This window comes from Myotis brandtii, unplaced genomic scaffold (assembly GCF_000412655.1).
Source record: "Myotis brandtii unplaced genomic scaffold, ASM41265v1 scaffold303, whole genome shotgun sequence".
Taxonomy (NCBI): domain Eukaryota; kingdom Metazoa; phylum Chordata; class Mammalia; order Chiroptera; family Vespertilionidae; genus Myotis; species Myotis brandtii.
In genome coordinates, this window is record NW_005361573.1 from 3,417,347 (window position 1) to 3,432,993 (window position 15,647).

At 44.6% G+C, this 15,647-nt stretch overlaps 1 protein-coding gene across 2 annotated transcripts in view; it reads left to right on the top strand.

Annotated features, from left to right (window-relative positions):
* The window catches only part of KREMEN1 (kringle containing transmembrane protein 1), a 31,662-nt gene extending 16,765 nt beyond the window's left edge, over window positions 1–14,897 (top strand). Inside the window, exons 4-9 of one of the 2 annotated variants that reach the window (XM_005869723.2) lie at window positions 5,649–5,773; window positions 6,454–6,607; window positions 10,325–10,657; window positions 11,564–11,725; window positions 12,857–12,941; window positions 14,444–14,897. In XM_005869723.2, coding sequence (XP_005869785.1) covers window positions 5,649–5,773; window positions 6,454–6,607; window positions 10,325–10,657; window positions 11,564–11,725; window positions 12,857–12,941; window positions 14,444–14,612 — 1,028 coding nt within the window. In that variant the 3' untranslated portion in view covers window positions 14,613–14,897. The remainder of the gene's footprint in view (window positions 1–5,648; window positions 5,774–6,453; window positions 6,608–10,324; window positions 10,658–11,563; window positions 11,726–12,856; window positions 12,942–14,443) is intronic. The other variant, XM_005869724.2, reaches the window with a different exon arrangement.
* The last annotated feature ends 750 nt before the right edge of the window (window positions 14,898–15,647 follow it).

A 15,647-nucleotide genomic window follows, 5' to 3' on the forward strand; every position in this document is an offset into this window, starting at 1 on the left:
CGCTGGTTTCTTCTCTGTCACACAGCAATAACATCGTCTGTCCTGCCTTCCTGAAGGGCTGTGGATTGCATACAACATGCTTACATGAAAGAACACTGTATGCTAGCCAGATAAATGCAAGAGATTAACATTTGAATATCTGGAATCAAACCCAGTTTTCTGAGGTGGCTGCCTTTGATTTTTGTCTTATAATTCAACGCTGTCTTATGTTTCTATTACTAAGCAAGTTGTTCCTGTTTGTGCAGTGAATGATGAAAGCTTTATTCCATATAATGATAATAAACACTATTTATTCAGCACATACTATCTTGCCAGGTCTTGTAGTGTTTACTTTATTTGCATTATCTTCTTTTAATTCTCCTTTGAGGTCTGTATTGTTCCTCATTCTACTGTTGATAAAACTGAACTTGGAAAAGCTAGGCTCCGCCCTTCGGGACTGGCTACAGCTGTTCCCAGGTCTGGGCTTGGCTCTTGGGGTGGGTTCCACCCTTCGGGACTGGCTTTGGCTGTTCGGCTCTAGGTTGGTGTCTCAGGGGCTAGGTCAGTTCTTCAGAACTAGTGGCAGCCTTTGGGACTAGATTTTGCTCTTAGGCCTTGGCTGGGCTACTCTGGGCTAAGTCCATTGAAATCAAATTGACCCACGCCATGGGGAAGCCCCAGTCTCCATATGATTGCCTTAGAGCAGCGGTTCTCAACCTGTGGGTCACGACCCCTTTGGGGGTCAAATGACCCTTTCACAGGGGTCGCCTAAGACCATCGGAAAACACATATATAATTACATATTGTTTTTGTGAGTAATCACTATGCTTTAATTATGTTCAATTTGTAACAATGAAAATACATCCTGCATATCAGATATTTACATTACGATTCATAACAGTAGCAAAATTACAGTTATGAAGTAGCAATGAAAATAATTTTATGGTTGAGGGTCACCACAACATGAGGAACTGTATTAAAGGGTCGCGGCACTAGGAAGGTTGAGAACCACTGCCTTAGAGGAAAGGACCCTTAAGTGAGCACACTTGGCCTAGGAGCCAGAGGTTGAAAGGACTGCTGGCTCTCCAGGGAGAGGTGCCTGTGGAAATCACTGAGACACACCGAGGCTGGCTTCCTTGGGCCTGCTGGGAGAATAGTATTGCTTAGGGGCTAGTCTGGGCTCTTCGGAGAGAGCTTCCACCCTTCGAAAAAAAAGAAGGAAATAGCACACCACTCTGGGGCCATTTGGTGAAGTATATTTGATGATCTCAAGCCACCAAGAAAATTTAAAGTAGGTTAAACTAGGTTAAAGTTTTTGGGGTTTTTTGTGTGTTGGTGTTGTTGTTTTAAAAGAAATAGCTAATGCATTTTAGAAAGGTTTCATCCAAAATGATAAAGATAAAATTTTAAGTATTAAAGTTAACCTTTATGGAAAACTCCATTATTTAAAATGGTATTTCTAGGTTGCCAAAGAGGACAGTGAGCAGGCAGGTTTCAAAACCAATGGTTACTCACTTTAAGTGAATGTTGTTACAGATCAGCTCTGCTCTTCCCTTCTACTCTGCGCTCTTCATTCACTGCTGCCTAAGAAGTGCCTTTACCCACTCACTCCATGATTTTAGCTGGCGACACAGAACATTTGTTCATTTAACACAGTTTTAGAGCACCTGCCATGTGACTGGGACCATGCCAGGCCCTAGGAATACAATGGTGTGCGAAAGATAGTCCTACGCTTAAGTGGTTCCTGGGTAATTGGGGAGAGAAACACATAAACAGATGTTCAGAATCAAGTTCAGCATAGGCTGCTATAGGATTATATAGCAGGGACATATAACCTTCTTGTGTGTGGGAGGGCCATGGGGGCTTCCCAGGGAAATGATGCTCAGGCTGCATCTTAAGTAGGGAAGAATATTCCAAGCAGAGGGAATAACATGTGCAAAAGTCCAGAGGCCAGAGTGCAGTGTGCAATTGGGAAACTTGCAAATACACTATGATTTATTTTGACCTATAGATACAGCGTGAGCCCAGGATAGAGGGGTCATCCAATGGGGAAGGGGAGCAGCACAGAGGGGGAAAGCCTTGTGTAACATGTGAGGGAGTTTGGATTTCACCTTGGGGGGCAGCCAGGGATCTTCGAGGATTTTAAGCAGGTCCCCAGCTTTAAGCATCCCTCTCCAGTTCCTGTTACTTTTCTCTCCCTGTGTGTGTCACTGGTCATACTCGCTTCTTTTTGTTCCTGCCAAGGCCAAGGCCATTCTTGTCTTAGGCCTCTGCCCCTGCCACTACTTCTGCCTGGAATGTACTGTAAAGACTATTCTGGTTGCAATTGACTAATTAGATTAAAGTAGGGTGAGCCTAGAAACAAGGATGGAATAGGAGGCTGAAGCAGCAACCCAAGAGGGCTCTCCAGCTCCTGTTACTTTTCTCTGTGTGTGTCACTGGCCATACTCGCTTCTTTTTGTTCCTGCAAGGCCAAGGCCATTCTTATCTTAGGCCTCTGCCCCTGCCACTCTTTCTGCCTGGAATGTACTGTAAAGACTATCCTGGTTGCAATAGACTAATTAGATTAGAGTAGGGTAAGCCTAGAAACGGGGATGGAATAGGAGGCTGAAGCAGCAACCCAAGAGGGAGGAGATGGTGTTCCAAACTGGGGAAGTGGCAGTGGGGACAGAGAGACATGGACAGATGTCTGGTAGAATTGACAGTGTCCAGCAAGTGATTAACTTGGACGGCAAGGGTGATACCTCAGGCCATTGATATTCAGATGGATGGAGCAGCAACGTGCTGTGATCTGATTTCCAGTGATCTGCCTTAGGATGTGTTTTGGGACCTCACTGCTTCAGTGGAACATGAGCTGCCTGGATTTGCTTGCCAAATTGTTGTGAATAGGTTCCAGCTGCATTAATGCAACCCATGGCCTTGTTTATGTCTAATCTTCACATTTATGGTTATGTGCCTTGGGCTCTCTATAACTAATACCTAATAACATGCTTACTGGTGAGCATAATGGACTAAATGAGACAAAAATCAAAGTAAATGACCAGAATGATCATGATCAAGTAGTTCTTACTAAGAACCATTAAGTGCATGGCTTGGGTTTCCATATGCAAGGTCCCTTTAACGTGGCTTATGTGATGCACTCCCTGCTAGAGATGCTTGACTCACTGCATTTGTTTAAACTCTAAAACCCAGCCATTCCCAAGCCAGGCCCCCTGAACACCAGGCTTCTACTGCCCCTAGTTTTTCTGTTTACATTTGCTACTATAGAGACTTGGTTTGTTTCCGAAAGATGCACTTTAGCATGTGTGTGGTGAGCCACATTTGTTATATTTGAACCATATGTGACGTAAAGAAGAAGGGTAACCACTTGGCTTAGAGGGGGAAGGGGGACTTTTGGGGTTAGCAGAGATCCTTCCTGCCAATTGAAAATGAGCTGGTGAGAGGTAGATGATGGCAGAAATTAAAAGTGTGTGTGTGTACATACGTACATATGTGTGTATTTTTAGATGTCAAAAGACTAATGTGGATATAAAGCTTATTAAACTGGACCATGCTGTTTTCCAACCGTAAACATAAAGGAAAAATGCTTTCTAAGAGTCTATGAGGCTTGCTTTGGAGTTGAAAACATATCACTCTTAACTGACCTAAAAGTGCTTCTAGGACCAGGCCTCATTCATGTCTTATTATAACTCAGTTCTATAAGCTGTGAGGAACCAAATAGAGAAAGTAGGGAAGACCTTCATCTGATAGTGGAGTGATTCATAAATTAATAACACAGATGTTGATTTGTGCATGGGCCACAATAAATTAATTCCTTCATTCAATAAACATTTATTTAGTATGTATTATATAGGTGTATTAGTGCTTTCTGTATAACAAATTACCCCAAAATGTAGTGACTTAAAACAGCATACATTTTTTCTTTTTTTGTTAATCCTCACCTAAGAATATGTTTTCCATTGCTTTTCTGAGAGAGTAGAGTGGAAGGGAGAGGGAGAGGGAGAGAGAGAGAAAAACATCAGTGTGAGAGAGACGCATTGACTGGTTGCCTCCTGCATGTGCCCTGACTGGGGACAGTGAGCGAACCCACAACCCAGGTACATGCCCCTGAGACCCTTCAGTCAATGGGCCAACGCTCTAACCACTGAGCAACCAGTTAGGGCAACATACACTTATTGTCTCACACTTCCTGTGGGTCAGGAAACCTGCACATGGCTTTTCTGGGTCCTCTGCTTCAAGGTCTCTCGTAAGGCTGCAGTCAAGGTGTCTGCCAGGCCTCTGGTCACATCTGAAAGCTCCACTCGGGGAGGATCTACTGAGAGCATACATCATTGTTGATAGGATTCAGTCTTTGTAGAAAGTGAAAGGCTTGCTTTCTTGCTGGCTGTTGACTAAAGGCCATCCTCAGTTCCTTGTCACATGACCTCTCTGACATGGCATATTGCTTCATAAAACTATATAAGCCAAGAAGGCAATAGAGAGAGTCTACTAGCAAGACAGAAGTCACAATCTCTTGTAACCTAATCACCGAAGCGGTATTCCAACAACTTAGCCACATTCTATTGGTCAAAAGCAAGTCACTAGTCCAACCAATACTCAAGGGGAGAGGATTACACAAGGGCATGACCACCAGGAGGTGGGAGTCATTGAGGACCATCTTGAAAGCTGTCTACCACAATTGATATATATATTCAGGTTTCTTTATTGTCAGATACAGCTTTTTCTACTAGACCAAACAAACTGATTGTGTGATTGTGAAACACTAAATGTTTACTGTGATAAGCCAAATAATGCCCCCACCAAAAAAATAAATAAAAAATGTCTATGTAATCCCTTACAGGGCATAAGGGACTTTGCAGGTATGATTAAGTTAAGAATTTTGAGATGGAGAGATTATCCTGAATTATCCAGCTAAGGTCTCATGTAATCTTACAGGTCCTTATAACAGAGAGGCAGAGGATCAGAGTCAGAGAAGGTGATGTGATGATGGAAGCGGAGGCTGGAATGGTGCAGCCACAAGCCAAGGAATAGGGGCAGCTTCTAGGAGATGGAAAAGGCAAGGAACAGAGGCTCTCCCCTGGAGCCTCCAGAGGGAAAATCAGCTGTCACTTGATTTTAGCCCCGTAAGACCCATTTAGTACTTCTGACCTCCTGAACTGTAAGATAATGAATCTATGCTGTTTTAAGCCGCTATGTTTGTGGTAATTTGTTCTAGTAGCAATAGGAAACTAATACACTTACCAAGGATCTGGAGGAAACCCATCTGTGGAGCTTTTTAAGGAAAAAGGGGAGGTACAAGGCATAGGACGATGGGCTTCCAAGGGTTTTTCCTGCTCTCTAGTGATTCTGAAAGTTTATATATTGTAGCTTCTATTTTTAGGAAAGTATTTCTAGTTCTCTTCAGTACTAAATTCTGTCAATAGTGAACAGGTAAAAAATTTCATAGGGTTAGTTATATGGGCCTCACATACTCTTCAAAATAAAACAAAAGCATGGCATTTAGCAGAAGACACTAGGCTTCCATTTTTAAAGTTTATTACTTGTTATTTATTGTGCCTTAGGAGTGGAAATATTGGCTGAGATGAAAGTACCTGGCACAAAACACTTTTCCTTCTTGTTGTTTCACAGCCAGATGTTGTGAAATTCTTTTGTTTTTCTTTTTTCTACAGTGCCTGGAAACCTTGGCTGCTACAAGGATCATGGAAACCCACCTCCTCTAACTGGCGCCAGTAAAACATCTAACAAACTTACCATACAAACCTGCATCAGTTTTTGTCGGAGTCAGAGGTTCAAGGTAACTGCTCTGTGGCTATATATCTATAGAAACAGGTAAAGATGTAAAAATGACTTTAAACTATATATAAGTTTTTGAAATATAACCTGTGAAGCCATACAACTCTATTTTTCCGCCAAGGAGAAATTGGAGGAAGAGTGGGGCTTGGGAATGAGGAGTATGAGGCAGTTCTCTTGTCCAAAGACTAAAAAACCCCAATATCTGCATCCCTATTTGACTTCTAACAGAGTTACATATTTCCTTATGCCTGTGTATGTTATGAGCAGGAACATCTCTGGCTCTATGGGCGATCTGGGAATAAACCAAGGGAGTGGTTGCTTCCTTGATAAATTCAGGGGCCTAGCCTGGACACCAGTCCAAAATATTTTCTTCCTATCTATTCCTCTATCTGAAATTCATTCGTTGGCCATTAAGATTCAATAATGCTATTGTTTGTTATATCAAAAAATAAGAAAATTAAGTTGTTTCATTTCCTTCCTTCCCTTTCCTTTTCTCTTACTCTTCCCTCCCTCAGTGTGTAATGACCTGTTGTAAGAATGGGACAAGGAGAGGTCCCAGGGGAAGGGTGGGCTGGGAAGATGAGACTGGCTGCTTTCTGGGGACCAACCTTGCCAGGATCCTTCGGTTCACTTGACATCCCTGATTGACACTTACCAAGTCCTGCTTCTCTATTGTGGCAGTTTGCTGGGATGGAGTCAGGCTATGCTTGCTTCTGTGGAAACAATCCGGATTACTGGAAGTATGGGGAGGTAGCCAGTACTGAGTGCAACAGCGTCTGCTTTGGGGATCAAACCCAGCTCTGTGGTGGCGATGGCCGGATCATCCTCTTTGACAGTGAGTATGCCTTGTGCCTGTTACTGTTGAAGACACAGGAACCCTTGGGCCAGGGGAACAAGCCTGCCCCCACTTCTTTCCATGTATTATTTTATTCACTTGGTGATACTTGTTAAGCACCTACTGCAGGCCAGGCACTGACCAGGCCCTGCCATACAGCGCTGAACAAGAAGACTCAGCCCCTGTCCTAGAAAGGAAGACATTCATTTAACAAGTAATTAATGACAGTTGTGTCATGTGCTGGAGAGACATGGCCTATTGGGAGATACTTAGACAACCTGGAAAAGATGACCTTTCCAGTTTGATGTAAACACTGATATAATTACTCAGTATTAGCTTTAAGATCCTCGTGTGTGTGTGTGTGTGTGTGTGTGTGTGTGTGTGTGTAAATCGATTATTTTAGAGAGAGAAAGGAAAGTAGAGAGAGAAACATCAATTTGTTGTTCCACTTATTTATGCATTCATTGGTTACTTGTGTGTGCCCTGACCGGGGATCGATACCACAACCTTGGCATATCGGAATTATGCTCTAACTAACCGGGCTACCCGGCCAGGGCCTCTCTTGTTTGTTTGATTTTTTTGTTTTTTTTAAAAGATCCTCTTGCTCTGGTTGGTGTGGCTCGGTTGGTTGGAGCATCGTCCCATGCACTGGAAGGTCTCAGGTTTAATTCCCAGTCAGCGCACATACCTAGGTTATGGGTTCGATCCCCCCGGTTTGGGCACATATGGGAGGCAACTGAGTGATGTATCTCTCTCTCTCTCTCAAAATCAATTAAAATTTTTTTTTAAATAACATAATAAAATGAAAAACTGACACGTGCTACAACGTGATGAACCAGACACATCAGGCCACACATTTTGTTATTCCATGTGGCCTAAAGAAGTTTCCTTAGCATTTTCCCTAATGCCAGTCTGCTGTCAGTGGTCACTCTCAGCTTTTGTTTGAGAAAGTCAATTCACCTTCACTCTTGAAAAATGTTTCTGCTGGATATTGAATTCTGTGCTGACAGGTTTCCTTCTTTTAGTACTTAAAAAAATATTTCTTCTTTGTTTGTGGCTTGCATCGTTTCTAGAGATGTCTGCTCCAGCTTTGTTCCCTATATATAGGCTTTCCCTTCTGCCTGCTTTCAGGGTTTTATCTTTGTTTTCAACATTAGCTATGATATGTCTAGGTATGGTTTTTTTTAATGTTTATTTTTTAATTTATTTGCTTGGAGTTTGGTGAGATTCTTAGATTACTTTTCATTGACCTTGGAGCATTCTTAGCCATGTATTTTCTCTGCAAATATTTCTTCTGCCTTGTTCTCTTGTTCTTTTCTTTCTGGGACTCCAATTACATATTGTTAGACCATTTGATATTATCCCACAGCTGTTGGGTGCTGGTTTGCCTTTTTCACTTATTTTTTCTCTCTCATTTTGGATAATTTCTATTGACCTATTTTCAAATTATTTTATTCTTTCCTCAACTTTGTTTAGTCTGTTTATAAGCTCATCAAAGGGATTTTTTTATCTCTGATAATTGTTTGTTTTATTTCCAGCATTTACATTTGACTCTTTTATATAGTTTTCATATCTCTGCTGAAATTTCCAGTCTGTACAAGCATATGGTCCATCTTTTCCACTAGGTCTTTTCTGTATTAATCATGTAGTCTGGTAGTTCTAATGTCTGGGTCATTATTGAGTCTGGTTCTGTGGATTGTCTTCTCTCTTTTTTAAAAATTGAGATATGATTGACATTATATTCATTTTAGGTTTGCAACATAATAATTTGAGATATATATATACCAGATGTTTTATCTCTTGACTATTAGTCTTTTTCCCCCTTTTTCTTTCTTGCTTGCTTTTATGTGTGTGTTGTAATATTTTATTGAATGCCATACACGATGTGCAAAAGAACGGCAGAGGCTGAGGGCAATAGAACTTACCCTTGGAAAAGGGCAGGCCTGTGCAGTGTGGGGACTGAGCCTTTGTCGGTGGTGAGCTGGGTTTGGATTTTCTTGCTTCTGTCATTGTCTTCAATGCACATCAGGTTTCAGATCCCTTCAGTGATGAGCTGCTGTTACCTGTGCTTCGTGTGGAGCCTGGGATGCCAGTGGGCTTCTTCAGTGTTCCTGTCCCACCCTCAGCTTTGAGTAGTTGCTACATGCCTATGCCACCCAGGGGGTCTTCCCCTCCCTCAGTGCTGTTGCCTGTTACTTAGTGCTGTGCTCTGTGAGGTCAAGGGATGGGGAGATGTCTTGGTCCTCCTGTCCATCCTCAGTCTTAGACAGGACATGGGGTGGGACTTTTTCAGCATCCCTGCACCGCCCCCCTCTCCCTGGCAGCTAACCACTTCCTTGCATCGGTGGTGGCTCTTGGGAAGGAGAGCGTTTCCTGCCCTGCTTTCATTGGTGCAGGATCCTGGGCTCAGGGCAACCCGGGGTTGGTGGCTTTTGCCTCTGCTCTTCCCCTAGAAGCAGATCTTTGCCTGGTTACTTTGGCAGGAAGGAGAGAGTTTCCTACTCCCTCTCCCTAGGGGCAAACAGGTTTTGTTTCTACCCTGACTCTGGGAGCAAGAAGGTTTGCTGCCCCTCTCCCAGCAGCTTAAGGCTGTGCTTCCTTTGGGAGGGGATTGTGGTGGGTGCTGGGTGGGCCTGCCCAGAATTGCCTGCAACTGAGTGCAGACCCCTGTTGTGTCTGGGGCTCCAGACTGAGAGGCTAGCCCACACTCAACCTTTAGGGGGTTGTTAAAATTTGGCTGCTTGCTTCTTACTTGCTTCTATGGTGGCTACCTCTTCCTCTTGCTCTGTCAAAGACGAAACACTTTGGTGTGGTCCGACTCTCCTTGGAGGGGCTTCTTACTGTTTAGAATTAAATTTCCTTTGTCTTCAGACCTCAGCTTTCTGACAGGCTGATAAAAGTTTTGAGCTTTTTTCATTGTTTGGATGAAAGCATCCTCTTACTGCTTTCTACATCCTAAAGGGAAGTGGAACTCCCCCAAAGCTTTGTAAATCCCAGCCCCACACTCCCTCTCAAGGACGTTCACATCCAGGACCTTGTTTATACTTCACCACATGAGATACGGTCAAGTGGTTGTATCCCCTTCCTGGAACCTGCAAATCAAAAACGGAGTCCAGAGAAATCAGACGCGCTGACACAGTGATCAGAACCGAGTGAGTCTCCTCCAGGCAGAAAGTCAGTTCTCGTGTGGACCGTCGTGTGCATTGCTCCTCTAAGGTATCAGGGATGCCCCAGTGCTGTAAGGCCCTTCTTTTTCACGGCTTTACATCACGGATTGCCTCCCTACAAAGAGGGCCCACTGTTTTATCTCATCTGTCCTCACACATTCATGTGATACAGGAGCAGGTGGTGGTCTCTCCAACCTCAAGACTGAAAGAAGTGAGAGGCCTGGAAGTGAAGGATCACATGGCCCAGCTGGTCCCAAACCCAGACTCTCTGACTCCAGGCTGGCCCCCACCTAGGCCACACCACTGTGCTGTGTTCTAATTCTAAGGTCTCCTGAGGGGAAAAAAAGCTTCCACAGTCATTTGTTCAGGGTTTAAGTGATTCATTTGGTGATTTGATCCTGAAACAGAAGACAGTCTGGCTTTCTAGACTAAAAACAATGTCCTAAACTGGATCACATTCAGAAGTTCAGAAGAATTGGTTGTAACTGGTTGGAAAGTGAGCCCTGTGGCTGAGCTCAAGCTGAGGGCCATGTCCTTTTGTCTTCCACAGCTCTCGTCGGCGCCTGCGGTGGGAATTACTCAGCCATGACTTCTGTAGTCTATTCCCCTGACTTCCCTGACACCTATGCCACAGGGAGGGTCTGCTACTGGACCATTCGGGTCCCGGGAGCCTCCCACATCCACTTCAACTTCACCTTATTTGACATCAGGGATTCCGCAGACATGGTGGAGCTGCTGGACGGCTATACCCACCAAGTCCTGGTCCGTTTCAATGGAAGGAACCGCCCACCTTTGTCCTTTAATGTCTCCCTGGATTTTGTCATTCTGTATTTCTTCTCTGATCGCATCAATCAGGCCCAGGGATTTGCTGTCTTATACCAAGGTAAGACTTGCCTGTGTGTCTCCAGCTCCTCTTGCACACCCTGGTGACCTGTGGAGCTTGGGCAGTTCTTGCTGGGAGGTCTTAGTCAGGAGCTACTGACTTAACTTACGGGTTTCCCCCCCTCCCATTTCATAACTTGTATATGTTTCATGATACAGAAAAGAGGTGAAACCTGTAATGTTTGCCATGTTAGTAGTCCTAATGACAGTTTCCATGGGAGGGTTAAAAGAACAACCAAAAGAAAGAACTGAGGCGGATAGAATTGGAAGGCTCTAAGGAGGTCATTTGGTCCATCACCCTGTCTCTCAGGATCCAAGCCACCCACAGAAGATTGGTTTCCCATCTTTCTTTAAATCCTAAAGTGAAGCCCCACTCTATGTCTCTCTAATGTGGTCACATGTGTTCCAGGCACATATCTTTGCCAGCACGTGAGAAACACGGGGTGTCTAAGACCTAATCTTTGTCTTAGATGTCAAGTGCCTCAAGAAGAGTTCACTCAGTGTGTGCTACAGGGAGTTCAAGGGCGGAGGCCACCCTACAGGTGGGACAGTCTTGAAGAACAGGTAGGATTTGGGTGAACAGAGAGAAAAGACAAGGGCTTTCCAGGCAGAAGGAGCCATAGCTGCAAAGGCACAAGGGTAGGAAATGATAAAGTATTCTCAGGTGTCCACTGACAGACCAGTCAGATGATTAGAAGTTGACAGTGCGTTCCTTCTGCCTTCTTCAGGGCCAGAGCCTGGCAGGTTCTGCGTGGAGGCCAGGGGAGAGAATTACATCCAGAATTGGATCAGAGAAAACAGCCTTTCTACTAACCAGGAGCTCCACTATAGAACCAGTGCCTCCTCCTCCCTAGTTCCTCATTTTCTTTATCAGCTTTCCCCCAGTTCATTCCTTTTGATCTTCCAGCTGTTAAGGAAGAACCACCACAGGAAAGGCCCACTGCCAACCAGACGTTGGCCGAGGTGATCACGGAGCAGGCAAACCTCAGCATCAGCGCTGCCCGGTCCTCCAAAGTCCTCTACGTCATCACCACCAGCCCCAGCCACCCACCACAGACCGTCCCAGGTAGCAGTTCCCAGACATCATCAAAGCGGGTGGAAGCCACAGAGCTTGAAGGCAGTGTCTTTGGCAGTTACAAAATCAGAGTACTCTTGGGTGTTTCTCATTCCAAGGCAGGTTGGGGGTCCTGGCTCTGTCACCATGTTTGTCCTGGCCTTTGAGGGACATGTTCTCATTAGCTTGACTCCTTAGTCCTTAAGGAAAAGTGCTCACCTCCATAAAGACAACATGTGTGCCTTTTGTACATTATGATTAATCAGCTAGTCCAGTGTTTTCTCACATTGAGAATATCTTTCTAGAACCCCAAGTTGTTGCTCCCTAAATTGGCAATTTCAGGAGCTCTACTTACTCATTCATTCGATCAAAAGATACATAAGTGCTTTAATGGTACCAGTTGCTATTGTAGGCACTGGACTATACAATGAACTGAATTAATCTTCCCTCCAGTGGTTTATAAGTAGGAAGAAAAGACAAGAAGCAAAATAAAAAGTCAGATAGTGATAAGAGCTATGAAGAAAAGTCATGCAGGAGAAGGATAGAGAGTGGGTAATGGTCTTGTGGTTTAACTTGGTTGGGTACAGACTTCCATTCTCTCTTTTCTGCCAAGGAAATTGGGGCCTTTGTGAGCTGATAGAGCTGCAGCGTATTGTTAGCAATTACCTAGGCTAGAGATTTTCAGACTGTTCTCCAGGTCCCCCGCAGGACCCTCCATAGAAGGTCAGGGCAGAGAGCCTCTCTAGTGCTTGCCCCACGTCATTTGTTTGTGAATCCCGATAGGATTTCACTGGTCACGCAGCTCATTCCTCAGGCGAGGAAACTGAGGCCCACAGAGTCTATGTAACTCATTTGTGGTTGCACAGTGGATCCGGTAATAGAGACAGAATGTGCACCATCATTTTCGACTCTGAGTCCAGTGCATCTTGGACCACACCGCCTGCCTCTCTCCAAGAGGGAGCCCTAAAGCCAGGCGAGGTGCTCAGAAGGCTGGGACTCCATGCGGCCTGGCGCTTAGCTGCATTTGGTCATTTTTCCCACTTGCAGGGAGCTCCTTGGCCAGACCTGCGTCTCTGAGCTGCCAACCTCAGGGCTTCCTTCTGAAAACTGAGCTCAAACAGGTCTGATGGGCCCTGTCTTTTGCAGGATGGACAGTGTATGGCCTGGCAACTCTCCTCATCCTCACAGTCACAGCCATTGTAGCAAAGATCCTTCTGCACATCACGTTCAGGTGAGTACGACAGAGCTGCCCAATTCCAGGAGCAAAGGCTCAGAGCTCCTGTTTGTCTGGGTGAAAGCGTAACATCAGAACATGATCCCAGAGCCCTTAGTCCTAGGGAACATATGACAGTGATATTCCTCATTCTCTGGAGAGTGAAATGTACAACTGGACAAATTTCACTAAGGTCTGAGTGATTGTGTTTGCTACTGTGTCCAAATGATACAATTTCAAGGGGGATTGAGATAACCTGGGCATAAAAAACAACAATTTCCATGTTTTGCCTTGTGCTAGCCTTGAAGAGATCTTGATGCAGGAATAGAGATTGCTGGGATGGTATTAGGCATATTTCCCAGTGCCTTGTAGAAACCGGAAACATTCTTAGGAGGAGAATCTAACATTTATTAACTATTCTTAATAGTCATTTTAAGGCAGTTATTTAAGAAGCTCACGGAAGCTTCATCCTTCATTTCTGAGCATTTGGAAAAAAAAACATTTTCCTCCTTTATTTTGCTGTTCAGGTTTAGCAGTTCTTCCTTCCGGGAAAGGGGCTGCTGAAGTTTGTGTGTTTACGGAGGGAGAGGGCCCTTTCTAATTTTTTCTGGGCTTCTACTCTGTCTTCCCTGTGGTTCCCAGTGCAGCTCTCCTTTTTTTTGATATAATTGATATACAGGCTACCTGCATTTCAAGGCCTTCCTGAATGTTGGTGTCCAGTGGAAGCCGCTTTCCCTGGCCTTCTCACTAGCCCTCAGCCACAGGCGTGTATACATTAAGTGACGGCTCCTCCATTGCCCTCTGAAGGCTGTGGTCAGACTGGGACCACCCACACGCCTCTCCACCCTGCGCTTTACATTTTTCAGTGGAAACGGTGTCATTATTGTTTACTGAGCCCACTCACATGCCATATATATATATATATTTTTTTTAAAGGCACAATTTACATGTTCTGGAAGCTTCTTGGCACAGTCCTGACCACGTGTCTACCACAGTAGCAGGAGAGCAGGAGGCTTCCTATAGGGCCCAGCAGCTCACGGCACCCTGAGGCCCTAAAGTGCACGTCTGGCTCCTACCTGACCCTGGAGCCCCTCTGCAGCTTCCCTGCCACACAGCATTGGTGCTGAGGCAGGACCCATTCCTGCAGAGTAGTTCCGCCTTTGTCCCGTTTTAACTAGATAAATGTAATTTGAAGAAAGCATTCTTCTATTTAAAAATAAATAAATTTGAAAACGCAATCTCTCAGGACAGCCCTTTCCAGATTGGAATAATTCTGCGAGTTAGCCAGTTCTTTGTTAAACTGAGCTGGAATCTGCCCCGCTGCACTCCCACCCCCCAGGACGCATTTCATCAGCACAATAGTCCTTCAGATCCCTAAAAGCAGCGCTTAGGTCTTTCCCGTGACCTCCTCTCACCGAGCGTCCCATTTCATAGGTACAGGTCTCTCATGCGACGTAGGTTGTTTGGGCTGCTTTGTTCTACTGGGCAGGAAGAACTCTTACGTTATTTTTGTTTGACAGATCACATCGTGTTCCTGCTTCAGGGGACCTTAGGGATTGTCGTCAACCAGGGACATCAGGAGAAATCTGGAGCATTTTCTATAAGCCTTCTACTTCCATTTCCATCTTTAAGAAGAAGCTCAAGGGTCAGAGTCAACAAGATGACCGTAATCCTCTTGTGAGTGACTAAAAGCTCCCCCATGCCCAGGACAGGAGGTTCCTCTGAGTCAAGGCCACAGGGACCACCTCTCCTGTGTTTCCTCTGATGAACTCTTCCCTGCCTCTCCCTCGGCCTCTTCAGAGGCACCTGCCAATGGACTGGGAAGGGGCGCCCTGCTGCAGGGGCAGGCGTAGCCTGGATTCGTCCTGCTTCATCAGCTGCACTTAGGAGAGAAACTCAACGTCCCAGGGTCTGGCCCTCGTGTGTGTGTGTGTGTGTGTGTGTGTGTGTGTGTGTGTGTGTGTGTGTGTGTTTCTGATCGTCGTAAAATAGAATAATCTGCAACATAAGTTTTTTTCCTATTTCTTTATTTTCAGTTTCATAGGCCTGTGCAAACCCATGCTTCAGTACCTTTGCAAAAACATGCTATCTCATCTTTTACTTTGAAAATGTTTCTAATTACTGTAGATTTTGTTTGTGAGCCATTTGTATTGAGGCTGCTGCAGTAGAAATGGCACTGTATCTTCCTGAATCGTTCTTCCAAACACCCAGGAATGTTACCTTTGAAAGCTGAACTCAGTGAGACTTTCATTTCGTTTTCTCCTGGTGCTTATCCATAGGCACCGCTTCCTCTATATCCTGTCTCAGTGCTAAGGGAGGCTCATGTGTCAGATGCTGCCTCTTGAGCAGTGTCTCATTTCTAGTTTCTGCATTGAATTTTACTTGGAAAAGCTTTCTCTGCTGCTAAGTGCCTTTCTAATCCAGATGTTTGCCTCTCCATATTCACACTCAGAAGACACGAAGAATTATGCTTTGTTTATTTAATTCCCTTGTGTGTTCTGACCATATGGATTCAGATTATGCACACTTAGTGTATCGTTTGTGCTGCTGATGTGAGGTAGGCGTTACCATTAATGCTGTGTTTTCATTATTGCAGCAGCAAAGGAGTTTTACCAGTTTTGAATCCCAGGCAGCAGTTGTACCAGATTTTAGTTTAAATACCCATGTACAATATTTTTGGAACTGCACTAAAAAAAGTAATTGAATTATCTGCATTGCACATAT